The sequence below is a fragment of the Bombina bombina genome, chromosome 4, assembly GCF_027579735.1.
Source record: "Bombina bombina isolate aBomBom1 chromosome 4, aBomBom1.pri, whole genome shotgun sequence".
Lineage (NCBI taxonomy): Eukaryota > Metazoa > Chordata > Amphibia > Anura > Bombinatoridae > Bombina > Bombina bombina.
Window position 1 is genome coordinate 404,266,383 of NC_069502.1, and position 20,022 is coordinate 404,286,404.

A 20,022-nucleotide genomic window follows, 5' to 3' on the forward strand; every position below is an offset into this window, starting at 1 on the left:
ACTGGAGTCAAGTTATCTTGCCCCAAACATTGATACTTGCTTGTTGAACCTCTATTAGACGGTAAAGTGAGTGAATCACTACGGAGAGAACACGTCACTACAGCCTGCTGTGTAACCATTGTCATAGATTCAGCCGAGCGGCTCAGAAGTCTCAGTCCATTCCATTTGCACTATAGTGTGCTTCACCAAATATGAGTACATCGACATAGATCTTTACTGCAGATTTGAGGTTGTGTTGTTGTTGCTGCACATAGAGGCGCCTCTCTATTTTGTTCCCACTTTCAGGGCAATTTCCAGGATTTCTGACAAGCTTTTCCAGAGAGCAGCCATTAAGTTTCTTCTGTACTATTATTCTTGATCTTCTTGGAATATCTGAAGAGACTGTACACCATCTATATCGTTTGGGATTGGTAATTACTGTATATACTATGAACTCCTATATTATATTGTTTGGGTTTGGTATTTACCGTATATACTACGAACTTTATATATTTACTATTCATACTGCATTATATTTGTATATGCCTATATCTAGCTGTTTACTATTTTTGCTAGGTCTAATTATTTTGTATACTATTTGATATATTATTATAACATAGAAATACTGTTCACTAGAGGAGCGCCCCCTTAGTTAGTATTGGAGTTATCAGCTCATTACTCTTTATGCTACTATTATTAAAAAATACAAACAGCATAGCCCTCTGACATAGAAAAAGGCAAGAGGCATATATGAGGTATGGGGTTTTAAATAATTAAATTATTTGGCGCCAAGTATGACGCACAACGCAAAATGAAAGATTTTCTGGCGCTAACAACATCCGTAAATGACGCAATTCACGTCATGACAGATGCAACCTTGTGCAAGGGAATATGGTGTCAACTAAGACGCCAGAAATGACGAAATTGCGACACCGATCGTACCTACGCGCCAAAAAAAATTCTCGCGTCAAGAATGATGCAATAAACATCAGCATTTTGCGACCTCGCAAGCCTAATTTTGCCCGCGAAAATTTAATGAAAAAGCAGTCAATTTAAAAAAAGACTATACCCCAGGTAAGAAATATATTTTCCTAAATATGTTTTTTCCCAAATATGAAACTGATAGTCTGCAAAAGGAAATAAACATAAATCTAACTCATGGCAAATATAAGTACAATACATATATTTAGAACTTTATATTAATACATAAAGTGCCAAACCATAGCTGAGAGTGTCTTAAGTAATGAAAACATACTTACCGAAAGACACCCATTCACATATAGCAGATAATCAAACCAGTACTGAAACGGTTATCAGTAGAGGTAATGGAATTAGTATGGAGAGTATATCATCAATCTGAAAATGGAGGTAGGAGATGAATCTCTACGACCAATAACAGAGAACCTATGAAAAAGATTTCCCGCGAGGAAAACCATAGAATTCAATAGGTGATACTCCCTTCACATCCCTCTGACATTCACTGTACTCTGAGAGGAAATCGGGCTTTAAAATGCTGAGAAGCGCATATGAACGTAGAAAATCAAGCACAAACTTACTTCACCACCTCCATAGGAGGCAACATTTGTAAAACTGAAATGTGGGTGTGTGAGGGGTGTATTTATAGGCATTTTGAGGTTTGGGAAACTTCGCCCCTCCTGGTAGGATTGTATATCCCTTACGTCACTAGCCATTGGACTCTTGCCAATTACATGAAAGAAATGTGTCTTATATACTAATATTAAGAGGACTTTATACAATTTTTTATACTTGCATAACATATGTCATCAATAAAGTACTGATTTGCAAATGTACATTCAAAATAAAGGTTTTAAAAGCATTTGCAAAACATAAATTATCCAACGCCAAAATATCATTCATATGTGTATCTTCCTTGATTGTGCATAGTTAGAGCTAGCTGTAAATAGCTTTGTGTATTGCGTTAAGCAAACACTGTGTAGTATGTGTCTGGGTGAGCAAATTGCAGCAGTAAACGTTCTAATATACTACCATTATAAATTGCTTATTCTCTTGGTATCCTTTGCTGAAGAGTATACATAGTGCACTGTGATAGAAGGAAGGTCGGCACCCTCAGCGTTATTAAAACATACACTTTATTAGTAAACTTAAAATCAAAAGTACATTATAGAAAGCCTGGAACGCAATCTTATGCGTTTCGGCTTGTGGCCTTAAAGGGATATGAAACCCAAAAATTATCTTTCATGATTCAGGTTGCGCATTCCAATGTACTTCTATTATCTAATTTGCTTTGTTCTCTTGGTATCCATTGTTGAAAAGCATACTTAAGTAGGCTCAGTAGCTGGGAGCAAGCTGATGATTGTTGGCTGCACATATATTCCTTTTGTCATAGGCTTTATGATTACGCTTGGGTAGCTCCCAGTAGTGCATTGCTTCTCCTTAAAGGATACCAAGAGAATGAAACTTAAGTGATAATAGAAGTAAATTGGAAAGTTGCTTAAAAATCTATGCTCTATCTGAATCATGTCCCCTTAATCATAGATGCTTATTTAAAAGCAATGCCTCGCTACCATGTGCAATGATACATCAGGCGCTGTTCCAAACTTACAATTATTTTAAGAAGAAGTCTTAGACACCAGTTTTAATGTAATAGTGATAAAGGCAGTGCACTACTGGGAGCTAGCTGCTGATTGGTGTCTACTCCTATATGAAGCTTGTCAGTGGCTCACTAGATGCATTCAGTTAGCTCTCAGTTCTGCATTGCTGGTCCTAACCTACTCTTCAACAAAGGATAACAAGTGAACAAAGCATATTTGGTGAAAGAAGTAAATTAGAAAGTTGTTTTAAATTGCATGCTTTATCTGAATTATAAAACTTTTTCAAATATACTATCACTTTAAAGGGACAGTAAAGTCAAAATTATTGTTTAACCTCTTAATGACCACAGCACTTTTCCATTTTCTGTCCGTTTGGGACCAAGGCTATTTTTACATTTTTGCGGCGTTTGTGTTTAGCTGTAATTTTCCACTTACTCATTTACTCTACCCACACATATTATATACCGTTTTTCTTGCCATTAAATAGACTTTCTAAAGATACCATTATTTTCATCATATCTTATAATTTACTATAATTTTTTTTTATAAAATATGAGGAAAAAATGGAAAAAAACACACCTTTTCTAACTTTGACCCCCAAAATCTGTTACACATCTACAACCACCAAAAAACACCCATGCTAAATAGTTTCTAAATTTTGTCCTGAGTTTAGAAATACCCAAGGTTTACATGTTCTTTGCTTTTTTTGCAAGTTATAGGGCCATAAATACAAGTAGAACTTTGCTATTTCCAAACCACTTTTTTTTCAAAATTAGCGCTAGTTACATTGGGACACTGATATCTTTCAGGAATCTCTGAATATCCATTGACATGTATATATTTTTTTTTAGAAGACATCCCAAAGTATTGATCTAGGCCCATTTTGGTGTATTTCATGCCACCATTTCACCGCCAAATGCGATCAAATAAAAAAAAATTGTTCACTTTCTCACAAATTTTTTCACAAACTTTAGGTTTCTCACTGAAATTATTTACAAACAACTTATGCAATTATGAAATCAATGGTTGTAAATGCTTCTCTTGGATCCCCTTTGTTCATAAATAGCAGAGATATGTGGCTTTGGCAGTGCTTTTTGGTAATTAGAAGGCTGCTAAATGCCACTGCGCACCACACGTGTATTATGCCCAGCAGTGAAGGGGTTAATTAGGGAGCATGTAGGGAGCTTTTAGGGTTAATTTTAGCTTTAGTGTAGTGTAGTAGAGAACCCCAAGTATTGATCTAGGCCCATTTTGGTATATTTAATGCCACCATTTCACCGCCAAATGCAATCAAATTAAAAAAAAAAAAAAAAATTCACAATTTTAGGTTTCTCACTGAAATTATTTACAAACAACTTATGCAATTATGGCACAAATGGTTGAAAATGCTTCTCTGGGATCCCCTTTGTTCAGAAATAGCAGACATATATAGCTTTGGCGCTGCTTTTTGGTAATGAGAAGGCCGCTAAATGCTGCTGCGCATCACACACACACCTCCCAACATTTCAAAATTCAAAAGAGGGACACCCCCTCGTGGTCAGAGTGTATACAGAGTGGCCCTCTCTGCATCGGATGGCTACTAAGGGTTATTGCAGGATACCTCGATATGGAGGCATCACTGCAATAACCGGAAAGCAGCTGGAAGCGAGCAGGATCACTTCCAGCTGCTTTCCAGACCGAGGACATGCAGGGTACGTCCTAGGTCGTTAAGGGTATTTTTTTAGAGGACGTACCCTGCACATCTTCGGTCGTTAAGGGGTTAAAAAGATCAATAATCCCTTTATTACTCATTCCCCAGTTTTGCATAACCACCAATTTTATATAAATACACATTTACCTCTGTGATTACCTTGTATCTAAGCCTCTGCAGACTGACCCCCCCCCCTTATCTTAGTTCATTTGATAGAATTGCATTTTAGCCAATCAGTGCAGACTCATAAATAACTCCACAGGAGCGAGCACAATGTTATCTAGATAAGAGGCAGCCTTCAATGTCTTAGAAATTAGCATATGAATCTACCTAGGTTTAGCTTATAACAAAGAATACAAAGAGAACAAAGCAAATTTGATGATAAAAGTAAATTGGAAAGTTGTTTATTATTATTATTATCAGGTATTTGTAGAGCGCCAACAGATTCTGCAGCGTTGCACGGTTGTTGTGTTATGGCACACATGAACTAGCGCTGTCTAGCTATAAAAACTGTCAAAATGCACTGAGATAAGAGGAGGCCTTCAAGGGCTTAAAAAATAGCATATGAGCCTACCTAGGTTTAGCCTTCAACAAAGAATACCAAGAGAAAAAAGCAAATTTGATGATAAAAGTAAGTTGGAAATATGTTTCAAATTGCATGCCCTATCATGAAAATGTTATTTTGACTAGACTGTCCCTTTAAGTTTAGAGCTGCAACCTTCCTAGGGATAAAGTTGGAGAAATACACATTTCATAAGTATTTTACAGCAAAAAGAAAACAGAATAAATAATGAATAAATATTGCAACGTTATCACATTTTAAAGGGAATTGATTTATATTACTGCTTTTTAACTCTCCACAGCAAAATGAAACAAACTACTTAAAAGATCTGGAACCATCTAAAGACACAGTCTGCTCATGTCAAATATGAAATGTAATAATGCTGATTCAATAAATAGAGGGTATACAGATTTGTCTTTTTTCATTGAAGAGGTGAACAGACTTCGACTATTGCATGAAATTGTGAATTGACGAAGCAAGCTTGCAACGCAGGCTCATCCTGAAGAGAAGTTCATTTGTTGAACCAAAATTGTCTTTCCTGGAGTGCTTGTCACAGCATAATTATAGGACTGCAAATTCCAAGAACCCAGTATCTGGTAATTATGCGCAAATCTTAATGAGTAGGATATTGCTAATTAGCAACAACAATGTATTCACTGGTGTTACAGCTGTGAAAGAGAGTGAGAAAAAACGGTTATATGAGATGCAAGTATTTCTTGCAAAGCTACTTAAAGGGACATCAAAACCATTAAAGCATTTTCTTATTTGACTGATTGCAGAAGGACATTTTTCTTTTTTTCTATTTAACAAATTCTAAAAGTAGTATTCTCTAAATGCTCCTGGTGCCCTCCTCTCACAATAGATATGGGAGGAGTAACCAATCAGCAGTTGACCAGTGACCACAAGCAGTTGCTGATTTTCTGTGTCCATTTGTTGAAGCAGAAAATAAAAACAGGGCATACTGTTTTATGCAACTATGTTTTTAAAATTATCTAGAAGATATAAAAAGAACAGGTCAGTAGTGATTACTCAAATAAAAAAAAAAAAACATTTTGGATATTAGAACTGACAACATATGAAACACATACATAAGGGAAATGCTATAATTACAAATAAATGAAATGAGAAACTATCTTATTCAAATATACCAATCAGAACTGATTAGTAATTATAACGTTTAAAAGGACAGCAAAATCAAAATTAAACTTTCATGATTTAGATAGAGCATGCAATTTTAAACTGATGAGTTAAAACTAGGAAGGCTGAAAAGGGCTCAGGAGTGTGCACGTGTCTTTAGTACTGTATAACAAAGCTACAAATACTGTTGCAAAACACTGCTGCCATAGAGTACTAAAGACATGTGCACACTCCTGAGCTTTTTTCAGCCTTCCTAGTTTTAACTCATCAGTTTAAAATTGCATGCTCTATCTAAATCATGAAAGTTTAATTTTGATTTTGCTGAATAAGATAGTTTCTCATTTCATTTATTTGTAATCATAGCATTTCCCTTATGTATGTGTTTCATATGTTGTCAGTTCTAATATCCAAAATGTTTTGTTTTTTTTTAGTTTTGCTCTTCAATAAAAGATACCAAGAAAATGAAGCCAATTTGATAAGCGAAGTCAATTGGAATGTTGTTTAATATTGCATGCTTTATCTTAATCAGGAAAGATTAATTTTGACTTTACTGTCTCTTTATTCAGATTATATTTCGGCAAGAAGTTATATATGTAGTTAATTATAGAGCATAAGGCTGCTCAAACCAACCACCCCTTTCTCATTTAATCACTTGCACACATAAGACCATTGATGGGATGCTACCTTATTGTAAGGCTTGCACTAAGGCTAAATCCCAACAGTAACAGAAGTACACAGAAAATGGTACTGGCTGCTTGGTTGTGACTCAAACACACAAATTGACTCTTGGTAATTAAAGAAACAGTAATGTCAAAAATTAAAAACTTTCACAATTCGTACAGTTTTAAAAAAAAACTTCTATTATATAAGTTTTTCGTTCTCAAGAACAGCAATGCACTTCTGGAAGCTAGCTGCTGATATATATATATTCCTAGTGTCATTGGCTTACCCAATCTGTTCAGCTAGCTCCCAGTAGTGTGTTGCTGCTCCTTCAACAAAGGATACCAAGAGAATGACTAAAAAAATTACAATAGAAGTAAATTGAAAAGTTGTAAAGTTAAAATTGTATGCTCTATCTGAATCATGAAAGGAAAAAACATAATTTATGTAAGAACTTACCTGATAAATTAATTTCTTTCATATTGGCAAGAGTCCATGAGCTAGTGACGTATGGGATATACAATCCTACTAGGAGGGGCAAAGTTTCCCAAACCTCAAAATGCCTATAAATACACCCCTCACCACACCCACAATTCAGTTTAACGAATAGCCAAGAAGTGGGGTGATAAGGAAAGGAGTAAAAAGCATCAACAAAGAAATTTGGAATAATTGTGCTTTATACAAAAAATCATAACCACCATAAAAAGGGTGGGCCTCATGGACTCTTGCCAATATGAAAGAAATGAATTTATCAGGTACGTTCTTACATAAATTATGTTTTCTTTCATGTAATTGGCAAGAGTCCATGAGCTAGTGACGTATGGGATATCAAATACCCAAGATGTGGAACTCCACGCAAGAGTCACTAGAGAGGGAGGGATACAAATAAACAACAGCCATATGCTGAAAAATTAATCCACAACCCAAAATATAAGTTATTCTCATGAAGAAAAGAAAAACTTAAAGCAACAGCTGCCTGAAGAACTTTTCTACCAAAAACTGCTCAAGAAGAAGCAAATACATCAAAACGGTAGAATTTAGTAAATGTATGCAAAGAGGACCAAGTCGCTGCTTTGCAAATCTGATCAACTGAAGCTTCATTCTTAAAAGCCCACAAAGTGGAGACTGATCTAGTAGAATGAGCTGTAATTCTCTGAGGCGGGGCTTGACCCGACTCCAAATAAGCTTGAAGAATCAAAAGCTTTAACCAAGAGGCCAAGGAAATAGCAGAGGCCTTCTGACCTTTCCTAGGACCAGAAAATATAACAAATAGACTAGAAGTCTTCCTGAAATCTTTAGTAGCTTCAACATAACATTTCAAAGCTCTTATCACATCCACAGAATGTAAGGATCTTTCCAAAGGATTCTTAGGATAAGGACACAAGGAAGGGACAACAATTTCTCTACTAATGTTGTTAGAATTCACAACCTTAGGTAAATTTGAAATGAAGTCCGCAAACCGCCTTATCCTGATGAAAAATCAGAAAAGGAGATTCACAAGAAAGAGCAGATAGCTCAGACACTCTTCTAGCAGAAGAGATGGCCAAAAGGAACAACACTTTCCAAGAAAGTAGTTTAATGTCCAAAGAATGCATAGGCTCAAACGGAGGAGCCTGTAACGCCTTCAAAACCAAATTAAGATTCCAAGGAGGAGAAATTGATTTAATGACGGGCTTAATACGAACTAAAGCCTGTACAAAACAATGAATATCAGGAAGTTTAGCAATCTTTCTGTGAAATAAAACTGAAAGAGCAGAGATTTGTCCCTTCAAGGAACTTGCAGACAAACCCCTATCCAAACCATCCTGGAGAAACTGTAAAATTCTGGGAATTCTAAAAGAATGCCAAGAGAATTTATGTGAACACCATGAAATGTAAATCTTCCAAACTCGATAATAAATCTTCCTAGAGACAGATTTACGAGCTTGTAACATAGTATTAATTACTGAGCCAGAGAAACCTCTATGACTTAATACTAAGCGTTCAATCTCCATACCTTCAAATTTAATGTTTTGAGATCATGATGGAAAAACGGACCTTGAGACAGTAGGTCCGACCTTAACGTAAGTGGCCAAGGTTGGCAACTGGACATCCGAACAAGATCCGCATACCAAAACCTGTGGGGCCAAGCTGGAGCCACCAGCAACACAAACAATTGTTCCATGATGAACTTGGAGATCACTCTCGGAAGAAGAACTAGATATAAGCAGGTTGATAACACCAAGGAAGTGCGCATCCACTGCTTCCGCCTGAGAATCCCTGGACTTGGACAGGTATCTGGGAAGTTTCTTGTTTAGATGAGAGGCCATCAGATCTATTTCTGGAAGACCCCACATCTGAGCAATCTGAGAAAACACATCTGGATGGAGAGACCATTCCACTGGATGTAAAGTCTGATGGCTGAGATAATCCGCCTCCCAATTGTCTATACCTGTTGCTAGGCCAAATGGAAGAGCAACAAATTGGTAATTCTTGTCTAGAAAAGAGAATCTCAGGAACTGATAATGTTCTGGACGAATCGGAATATGAAGGTAAGCATCCTGCAAGTCTATTGTAGGCATATAATGTCCTTGCTGAACAAAAGGCAGAATAGTCCTTATAGTCACCATCTTGAAAGTTGGTACTCTTACATAACGATTCAAAATTTTCAGATCCAGAACTGGTCTGAATGAATTTTCTTTCTTTGGGACAATGAATAGATTTGAATAAAACCCCAGGCCTTGTTCCTAAAAAGGAACCGGCATGATTACCCCTGAAACCTCCAGATCTGAAACACACTTCAGGAAAGCCTGAGCTTTTACTGGATTCACTGGGATGCGTGAGAGAAACAAATCTCCTCACAGGAGGTCTTACTCTGAATCCAATTCGGTACCCCTGAGAGACAATGCTCTGAATCCATTGATTTTGGACAGAATTTATCCAAACATTCTTGAAAAACCTTAATCTCCCCCCCCCCCCACCAGCTGTGCTGGAATGAAGGCCGCACCTTCATGCGGACGTAGGGGCTGACTTTGGTTTCTTGAAAGGCTTGGATTTATTCCAATTTGAGGAAGGCTTCCAATTGGAAACAGATTCCTTGGGGGAAGGATTAGGTTTTTGTTCCTTATTTTGTCGAAAGGAACGAAAACGATTAGAAGCCTTAGAATTACCCTTAGGTTTTTTATCCTGAGGCAAAAAAACTCCTTTCCCCCCAGTAACAGTTGAAATAATAGAATCCAACTGAGAACCAAATAAATTATTACCTTGGAAAGAAAGAGATAGTAATCTAGACTTAGATGTCATATCAGCATTCCAAGATTTAAGCCACAAAGCTCTTCTAGCTAAAATAGCTAAAGACATGGATCTAACATCAATTTTGATAATATCAAAAATGGCATCACAAATTAAATGATTAGCATGTTGCAGTAAGTGAACAATGCTAGATATGTCAGAATCCAATTCTTGTTGCGCTAAATTCTCCAACCAAAAAGTTGAAGCAGCTGCAACATCAGCCAAAGTAATTGCAGGCCTAAGAAGATGACCTGAATATAAATAGGCTTTCCTTAGATAAGATTCAAGCTTCCTATCTAAAGGATCTTTAAAGGAAGTACTATCTTCCATAGGAATAGTGGTTCATTTAGCAAGAGTAGAAATAGCCCCATCAGCTTTGGGGATTTTTTCCAAAAACTCTATTGCAACCACTGGTAAAGGATACAATTTTTTAAACCTTGCAGAAGGATTAAAAGGAGTACCTGGCTTATTCCATTCCTTAGAAATCATGTCAGAAATAGCATCTGGAATAGGAAAAACCTCTGGAGTAACCACAGTAGGTTTAAAAACAGCATTTAAACGTTTACTAGTTTAATATCAAGAGGACTAGCTTCCTCAATATCCAAAGTAATTAACACTTCTTTTAACAAAGAACGCATATACTCTATTTTAAATAAATAAGTAGATTTGTCAGTGTCAATGTCTGAGGAAGGATATTCTGAATCAGATAGATCCTCATCAGAAGTGGATAATTCATTATGTTGTCGGTCATTTGAAATTTCATCAACTTTATGAGAAGTTTTAAAAGACCTCTTACGCTTATTAGAAGGTGGAAATGCAGACACAGCCTTCTGAATAAAATCAGTAACGAATTCTTTAAAATTCACAGGTATATCATGTACATTAGAAGTTGAAGGAACTGCAACCGGTAATGTACTATTACAGATGGACACTCTATCTGCATGTAAAAGTTTATCATGACAACTAATACAAATGACATTAGGAGATATAGTAGTTTGCGGCGCAAGCGAGGGAACCCCCGCCAACCACATTTTCAGCTCGCAACTCGAGCTATCCTATATACGGCGCCGTCAGAGGCTAAAGTGCCGTAAGTCTCACAAACCAGCGATGTCCAGAAATCTGCGTAAGTACAAATTTCTGGAGTCGCCAGTGACTTACGGCACTTTAGAAACTGCCGGCGCCTACAAAACCTGACTAAAGTTATTAAATCTCCCGTACTGTCTAACACGCCTCCCTAACATAGCCCGACATGTCTAACCCTCTATCCGCTATCCCCCCTCACTATCCTAACAATAAAAAATGTATTAACCCCTAAACCGCCACTCCCGGACCCTGTCGCCACCTAATAAAGTTATTAACCCCTAAACCGCCGCTCCCGGACCCCGCCGCCAGCTATATTAAATCTATAACCCCCTAAAGTGAGCCCCTACCCCGCTGCCATCTATCTTACCTACCCCCTAAAGTGAGCCCCTACCCCGCCGCCATCTATCTTACCTACCCCCTAAAGTGAGCCCCTACCCCACCGCCATCTATCTTACCTACCCCCTAAAGTGAGCCCCTACCCCGCCACCATCTATCTTACCTACCCCCTAAAGAGAGCCCCTTACACCGCCGCCATCTATTTTAAAAATATTAACCCCTAATTTAATCCCCCTACACCGCCGCTAATTTAATCCCCCTACACCTGTAAAATAAATCCTAACCTAAGTTACAAATACACCTACACTATCAATAAATTAAATAAACTACAAATATCTAAACTAAAATCCAATAAAATAAAATAAACTAAATTACAAAAACAAACAAACACTAAATTACAAAAAATAAAAAAAATATTACAAGATTTTTAAGATAATTAAGCCCCCTAATAAAATAATAAAGCCCCCCAAAATAAAAAAAATTTCCCTACCCTATTCTAAATTTAAAAAGTTCAAAGCTCTTTTACCTTACCAGCCCTTAAAAGGGCCTTTTGCGGGGCATGCCCCAAAGAATTCTGCTCTTTTGCATTTAAATAAATATACAATACCCCCCCAACATTACAACCCACCACCCACATACCCCTATTCTAAACCCACCCAAACCCCCCTTAAAAAAACCTAACACTACCCCCCTGAAGATCTTCCTACCTTGTCTTCACCCAGCCGGGCCGAACTCTTCATCCGATCCGGGCAATGTCCAATCAAGCGGCAGTGAAGTCTTCTTCCATCCGGGCGATGTCTTCAATCAAGCGGCAGTGAAGTCTTCTTCCATCCGGCGATGTCTTCAATCAAGCGGCAGTGAAGTCTTCTTCCATCCGGCGATGTCTTCAAGCAAAGCGGCATCTTCAATCTTCTTTCTTCGCTCCTCCGCCGCGGAGCATCCATCCGGCACGACGACTTCCCGATGAATGAGGTTCCTTTAAATGACGTCATCCAAGATGGCGTCCGTCGAATTCCGTTTGGCTGATAGGATCAGCCAATCGGAATTAAGGTAGAAAAATCAGCCAATCAGATTCAAGTTCAATCCGATTGGCTGAACCAAACGATATTAACCCTAATATAATTAGGGTTAATATAGTTAATATATATAATATAATAACTATATTAACTATATTAACCCTAATATAATTAGGGTTAATATAGTTAATATAGCTGGCGGCGGTGTAGGGGGATTAAATTAGGGGTTAATATTTTTAAAATAGATGGCGGCGGTGTAAGGGGCTCACTTTAGGGGGTAGGTAAGATAGATGGCGGCGGGGTAGGGGCTCACTTTAGGGGGTAGGTAAGGTAGATGGCGGCGGGGTAGGGGCTCACTTTAGGGGGTAGGTAAGGTAGATGGCGGTGGGGTAGGGGCTCACTTTAGGGGGTAGGTAAGGTAGATGGCGGCGGGGTAGGGGCTCACTTTAGGGGGTAGGTAAGGTAGATGGCGGCGGTGTAAGGGGCTCACATTAGGGGGTAGGTAAGGTAGATGGCGGCGGTGTAAGGGGCTCACATTAGGGGGTATGTAATGTAGCTTGCGACAGTGTAGGGGGATCACATTAGGGGGTTATACTTTTAATGTAGGTGGCGGCGGGGTCCGTGTGTGGCGGTTTAGGGGTTAAATACTTTATTAGGGATTGCGGCAGGGGATCGCGGTTGACAAGTAGATAGACATTGCGCATGTGTTAGGTGTTAGGTTTATTTAGCAGCTAGTTTAGGGAGTTACGGAGCTCCAATAGACAGCGTAAGGCTTACTACGGCTGCATTTTGTGGCAAGGTGAAAATGGAGTAAGATTTCTCCATTTTCGCCACGTAAGTCCTTACGCTGTATATTGGATACCAAACTGCGCTGGTTTGGTATACCTGCCTATGGCCCAAAAAAGTATGGGCGACGGCAGAAATATACAAGCGTAACTTCTAGGTTACGCCGTATATAGGATACCAAACCAGCGCAAATTTCAGCGTCGCCGGCTTTTGCGGCCGATGCTGCATATCGGATCGGGCCCCAGATCTCCACAATTTTACAACAAATGCACTTAGCTTTGGTAGAACCGATGTCAGACAGCAAAGTTCCAGCAGATACTTCTGAGGCAGGATCAGATTGAGACATCTTGCAGAATGTAAAAGAAAAAACAACATATAAAGCAAAATTATCAATTTCCTTATATGACAGTTTCAGGAATGGGAAAAAATGCAAATAGCATAGCCCTCTGACTTAGAAAAAGATAAGAGGCAAAAGCAATGGGGCAATAAATAATGAAAAAAGTTTGGCGCCAAGTATGACGCACAACGTAACTAGAAATTGTTTTGGCGCCAACCATGTCCGGAAGTGACACACTCGCGTCACTAACGACGCAACCCTGTGTGAACCCCTGCATCAACTACAATGCATTTGCTGTACTCTAAAAGGAATCGGGCTTCAAAATGCTGAGAAGCGCATGTCAACGTAGAAATCTTAGAACAAACTTACTTCACCACCTCCATAGGAGGCAAAGTTTGTAAAACTGAATTGTGGGTGTGGTGAGGGGTGTATTTATAGGCATTTTGAGGTTTGGGAAACTTTGCCCCTCCTGGTAGGATTGTATATCCCATACGTCATTAGCTCATAGACTCTTGCCAATTACATGAAAAAAATGTGGGTTTCATGTCCCTTTAAACACAAAGCTTACTTATGGTGTACTGATATTCTTTTGCTTATTCTTCCATTTATTCTTATTGTAAATGGTAAACCTTACTTACCAGTTGCTAAAGACGTGCAATTAAGACCTTCTAGTGACTCAAAGTAGGCTTTTCCCAGCCACTGCTGATACGTGGTTTTCTCTTGTACAGGAACAATTTTATGGGTGGAGTCCTTGAAGAGCAAGTCTTGAGAATGATAAGCGGAAGAGTCAAACATTCTGAATTCAGAGCTGATGTTATTGGCATAGAATTCCTGCAGTGAGAACACAAACAAGCACAGCGACATTAGTAAAACTAGCATCTTCACCACCTATTAAATAATTATCATTTCCAAGCAGGTGTTTAGCTCTGCTACTGGCTTAGTGTGTTTAAGGACCATTTAATGCAGTAGAATTACATAATTAACAAGTACATAATAAAAAGACAATGCAATAGCACTTACTCTGAATTTCAAATAAGCAGTAGATTTTTTTCTGGTATATAATTTTTTTTTCTCCATTTTAGTCCCCCTGTATCATGTGACAGACATCAGCCAATCACAGACTAGTATACGTATACCCTGTGAGCTTGTGCACATGCTCAGTAGGATCTTGTTCCCCAGAAAGTGTGAATATAAAGACTGTGCAAACTTTGATTATGGAAGTAAATCGAAAAGTGTCTTAAAACGTCATGCTCTATCTAAATCATAAAAGTTTATTTTGACTTGAGTGTCCCTTTAAGTGCAAGAATATTGTAGATTTATAAAGAAAGTTAAATACGTGAAATCCTAATTAAAAGGATTAAAAAAAAAAATATTTCTTGATTTAGATAGAGCTTACTATTTTAAACAACTTTCCAATTTACTTCTATAATTTGTTTCATTCGCCTGGTATTCTTTGTTGAAAAAGCAGCAGTGCACTACTGGGAGTTAACACATTGGGTGAGCCAATAGCATGATGCATATATGTGCAGCCACCAATCAGTAGCCCCTGGGCCAACATAGGTATGCTTTTCAACAAGGGATACCAAGGGAACTAAAGAAATGAGATAATAGAAGTCAAATGGAAAGTTGTTTAAAATCTGAATCATGAATGAAAAAAAAATAGTTTCATGTCCCTTTAAGTGAGACTTGATGAATGTTGTGGCGAAGCTGCATTATTATGGAGAAAGCTGCTAACTTGCAAATTGCACAAAAAACAACAAGGGGAACCAACTGCCCTCAAAACAAAAAAATGTGAATATTTGTAATTGTATCTACAGTCAGAAAGTGTTGTTTCTTAAAAACAGCTTTAATGGGGAATTAGAGATGGTGGAATGGGAATTTAAAATATAAATCAACTTAAATGTTGCTTATAAAAACACAGTCATACTTTCTTATAAATCATTTGAAAAGGTTTTGAACACATTATTACCTTGTTTGCTGTAATTGTTTTGAATAGCCAAACTCCACTCACCAGCTGCCTTATTTGGAGGAGCCAATCAGGAGTTGTTACTGGAGTAGACAAGGCTAGTCACAATCATCATGTTAGCAAAATATTTATTGTTTTGTAATTCAGTACCTAATTATCTATGCTAAAGCAAATTAGGGACAGGTATGTGGAGGATTAGTCTTGTGAAACCATTTGTACTTAAAGTTGTTTCCTAGGTCCAAACTGGTTAATAACAATAAAAAAGGAATAGCCTCTAAATGTATTGATCGGTATACCGCCAGACAAATAAATAACAGGTGATACATTTGCAACAGTGACGTGCAGTGAGGTCAGAGGCTGGTGAGGCACTGGCAATGATACGCCCGAGAAGCACATATATAAACCCAATAGAGGTAGCTTTAAGGGACAGTCTACATGAGAATTTTAATTGTTTTAAAAGATAGATAATCCCTTTGTTACCCATTACCTAGTTTTGCATAACCAACACAGTTATATTAATACACTTTTTACCTCAGTGATTATCTTGTATCTAAGCCTCTGCAGACTGCCCCTTTATTTCAGTTATTTTGACAGACTTGCATTTTAGCCATTTAGTGCTGGCCCCTTGGCAACCCCACATGCGTAAGCACAGTGTTATCTATACGATACACATGAACTAACACCCTCTAGTGGTGAAAACTGTCAAAATGCATACAGAAAAGAGGTGGCTTTCAAGGTCTAAGAAATTAGCATATCAACCTCCTATGTTTAGCTTTCATCTAAGAATACCAAGAGAACAAAGCAAAATTGGTGATAATAGTTAATTGGAAAATTGTTTAAAATTGCATCTGAATCATGAAAGTTTATTTTGGACTAGACTGTCCCTTTAAATTATTTTCTATTAAATGAGAAGGTTGCACAATGACGATTAGCAGAGCATTAGCATGACTCTGCTATAGAGGTGAGGAGCTAGCATGGGCAATCTTACTTTACTAAGCCTTCATCTTTAAAGCAGAAGTGTGGAAATAAGTTGAAAGAATTCTGAATATCATGTTTGACATGAATCAAAAACAATATGTATGCTTACCTGATAAATGTATTTATTTCTGAATATGGTGAGTCCACAACGTCCTCAATTACAGTTGGGAATATCACTCCTGGTCAGCAGGAGGAGGCAAAGAGCACAACAGACAATCTGTTAAGTATCACTCCCCTTCCCACAAACCCCAGTCATTCGACCGAAGGGAAGGGAAATGGAGAAAAGGAGTAACACAAAGGTGAAGAGGTTTATATAAACGTAACTGTCTTAATTAAAGGGTGGGAGTCGTGAACTCACCATATCCAGAAATAAATACATTTATCAGGTAAGCAAAAATTTTGATTTCTTTCCTAAGATATGGTGAGTCCACAACGTCCTCAATTACTGTTGGGAACCAATACCCAAGCTAGAGGACACAAAAGACCAGGGAGGGATAACAAGACAGGTAGACCTAAACAGAAGGCACCACCGCTTGAAGAACCTTTCTCCCAAAAGAAGCATCAGCCGAGGCAAAATTATCAACATTGTAAAATTTGGAAAAAGAATGTAGAGAGGACCAAGTTGCAGCCTTGCAAATTTGTTCCACAGAAGCCTCATTTTTGAAGGTCCAAGAAGAGGAGACAGCCCTTGTGGAATGAGCAGTAATTCTCTCAGGAGGTTGCTGACCAGCAGTCTCATAAGCCAAACAAATTATACTTCTCAACCAGAGAGAAAGAGAAGTAGCAGTAGCTTTCTGACCTTTACGTTTTCCAGAGAAACAAACAAACAGGGCAGAGGACTGGCACAAATCCTTAGTCGCCTGTAGGTAGAACTTAAGAGCATGCACAACGTCCAAGTTGTGCAACAAACATTCTTTATGAGAAGAAGGATTAGGACATAAAGAAGGAACAACAATTTCCTGATTAATATTTCTATCTGAAACCACTTTAGAAAGAAAACCCAACTTAGTACGAAGAACCGCCTTATCAGCATGAAAGATAAGATAAGGCGAATCACACTGCAAAGCCGAGAGTTCTGAAACTCTCAGAGCAGAAGAGATAGCAACAAGAAACAAAACCTTCCAAAATAAAAACTTAATATCTATGGAATGCAATGGCTCAAACGGAGCCTGCTGCAAAACTTTAAGAACAAGGTTAAGGCTCCAAGGAGGAGCAACAGACTTAAACACAGGCCTGATTTTGACCAGGGCCTGAAAAAAAGATTGAACATCTGGCACATCCGCCAAACTTTTATGTAACAAAATAGATAAAGCAGAAATCTGACCCTTCAGAGTACTGACTGACAATCCTTTCACCAGACCCTCCTGGAGAAAAGACAAAATCCTAGGAATCCTGAACTTACTCCACGAGTAGCCGTTGGATTCACACCAATAAAGGTATTTATGCCATACCTTATGGTAAATCTTTCTAGTAACAGGCTTCCGAGCCTGAATTAAGGTCTCAATGACCGACTCAGAAAAACCATGCTTAGACAGAACTAAGCGTTCAATCTCCAAGCAGTCAGCTTTAGAGAAATGAGATTTGGATGAAGGAAAGGACCCTGAGTTAAGAGGTCCTTCCTCAGAGGCAACATCCAAGGTGGAAGAGATGACATCTTCACTAGGTCTGCATACCAGATCCTGTGAGACCATGCATGAGCTATTAGAATTACTGATGCTCTCTCCTGTTTGATACGAGCAATGACTCGTGGAAGGAGAGCAAATGGAGGAAACAGGTATGCTGAAATCCCAAGGAACCGTCAGGGCATCTATCAGGGCGGTCTGCAGATCCCTTGACCTTGAAACGTACCTTGTAAGCTTGGCGTTCTGCTGAGATGCCATTAAATCCAAATCTGACACCCCCCATTTGATTGTTAACCTGGTTGTCACCTCAGGATGGAGTGCCCACTCCCCCGGATGAAATTTCTGTCTGCTCAGGAAATCCGCTTCCCAGTTGTCCACTCCTGAAATGTGGATGGCAAAAAGACAGCAATTGTGAGTTTCAGCCCACTGAACTGCTCCCTAGTCCAGTAGAATGGTGTCCGTGGTCACAATAACCCAGGAAGTTCTCCAGAAGCACGTGACCTGAGACAGATGCTCCCGAGAAAGCCACCATGGGAGAGAGTCTCTTGACGACTGATCTAGAGCTATCCTCTGAGAGAGATCTGAATGGTCTCCATTCCATTGCCTGAGCATACATAATTGCAGAGCTCTCAAATGGAACCAAGCAAAGGGAATTTTGTCAGTGGAAGCAACCATCAGACCAATTACCTCCATACATTGAGCTACTGAAGGCTGAACAGTAGACTGCTGGAACAAGGGAACTCTTTTCCAGATTCACTTTCCATCCGTGGGAAGGTAGAAAAGACAACAATATCTCTGTATGCGATTTTGCTTGTTGAAAAGATGGAGCCTGAACCAATATGTTGTCCAGTTATGGTGCTACAGCAATTCCCCGGGACCTGATGACTGCCAAGAGAGCCCCCAGAACCTTTGAGAAAATCATAGAAGCTGTGGCAACACCAAACGGAAGAGCCACAAACTGAAAGTGTTTGTCTAGAAATGCGAATCTCAGGAACTGGCAATGATTGATTCCAGTGAATGGGAACATGAAGGTACGCATCCTTCAGGTTTATAGTTGTCATAAACTGACCCTCTAGAACTAAGGTAAGAATGGAACGAATAGTTTCCATCTTGAAGGACGGTACTCTGAGAAATTTGTTTTAAACACTTCAGGTCTAAAATAGGTTGGAAAGCTCCCTCTTTTATAGGAACTACAAACAGATTGGAATAGAAACCTAGACCCTGTTCCTGTAGAGGAACTGGAACTATCACCCCCAGGGAGGAAAGGTTGTGAACACATTTCAAGAATGCCTCTCTTTTTATCTGGTCTGCAGATAGTCTTTAGAGGTGAAACCTGCCCCTGGGAGGAAAAGTCTTGAATTCCAATTTGTAACCCTAGGATACTATGTCCACAGCCCAAGGATCTGGGACATCTCGTATCCACACTTGATCCAATCCCAGATTGGGGGCAAACCCTTCATGCTGATTTTGATTTAGCTGTGGGTTTCTTTGATTGCTTCCCCTTGTTACAAGACTGATTGGGTCTCCAAGAAGACTTTGACTGCTCCTGCTTGGAAGAAAAAGGGGAAGACTTTCCTCTGAAGTTACGAAAGGAACGAAAGTTACTCTGACGTGCTTGAAGTCTTTTCTTCTTATCTTGAGGCAGAAAAAAACCCTTCAAAAATTATTTCTGTCAGACCAGGAACAAACAAGGTCTTACCCTTGTAAGTAATCACCAGAAGAATCACCAGAAGAAACATCAGTTGACCAAAATTTCAGCCACAAAGCCCTGCAGGCTAGTACAGCAAAACCAGTAGAATTGGGTCCCAATCTAATAACCTGCATCATAGTATCAGAAATAAAGGAATTTGCTAACTTAAGAGCCTTAATTCTATCTTGAATCTCATCCAAGGGAGTATCTACCTGAAGAGAATCAGACAGGGCATCCAACCAGTAGGATGCCGCGCTAATCACAGTGGCAATACACACAGCCGGTTCCCATAGGAGACCTTGATGAACATATATCCTCTTCAAATAAGCCTCCAGCT

General features: G+C 38.8%; 1 protein-coding gene across 1 annotated transcript in view; it reads right to left on the reverse strand.

Annotated features, from left to right (window-relative positions):
* Positions 1-4,616: 4,616 nt before the first annotated feature.
* Positions 4,617-20,022, reverse strand: part of MELTF (melanotransferrin) — a 108,442-nt gene continuing 93,036 nt past the window's right edge. Inside the window, exons 14-15 of the mRNA XM_053709039.1 lie at positions 14,068-14,260; positions 4,617-5,472 (exon numbers count right to left, since the gene is read on the reverse strand). Coding sequence (XP_053565014.1) covers positions 5,405-5,472; positions 14,068-14,260 — 261 coding nt within the window. The 3' untranslated portion in view covers positions 4,617-5,404. The remainder of the gene's footprint in view (positions 5,473-14,067; positions 14,261-20,022) is intronic.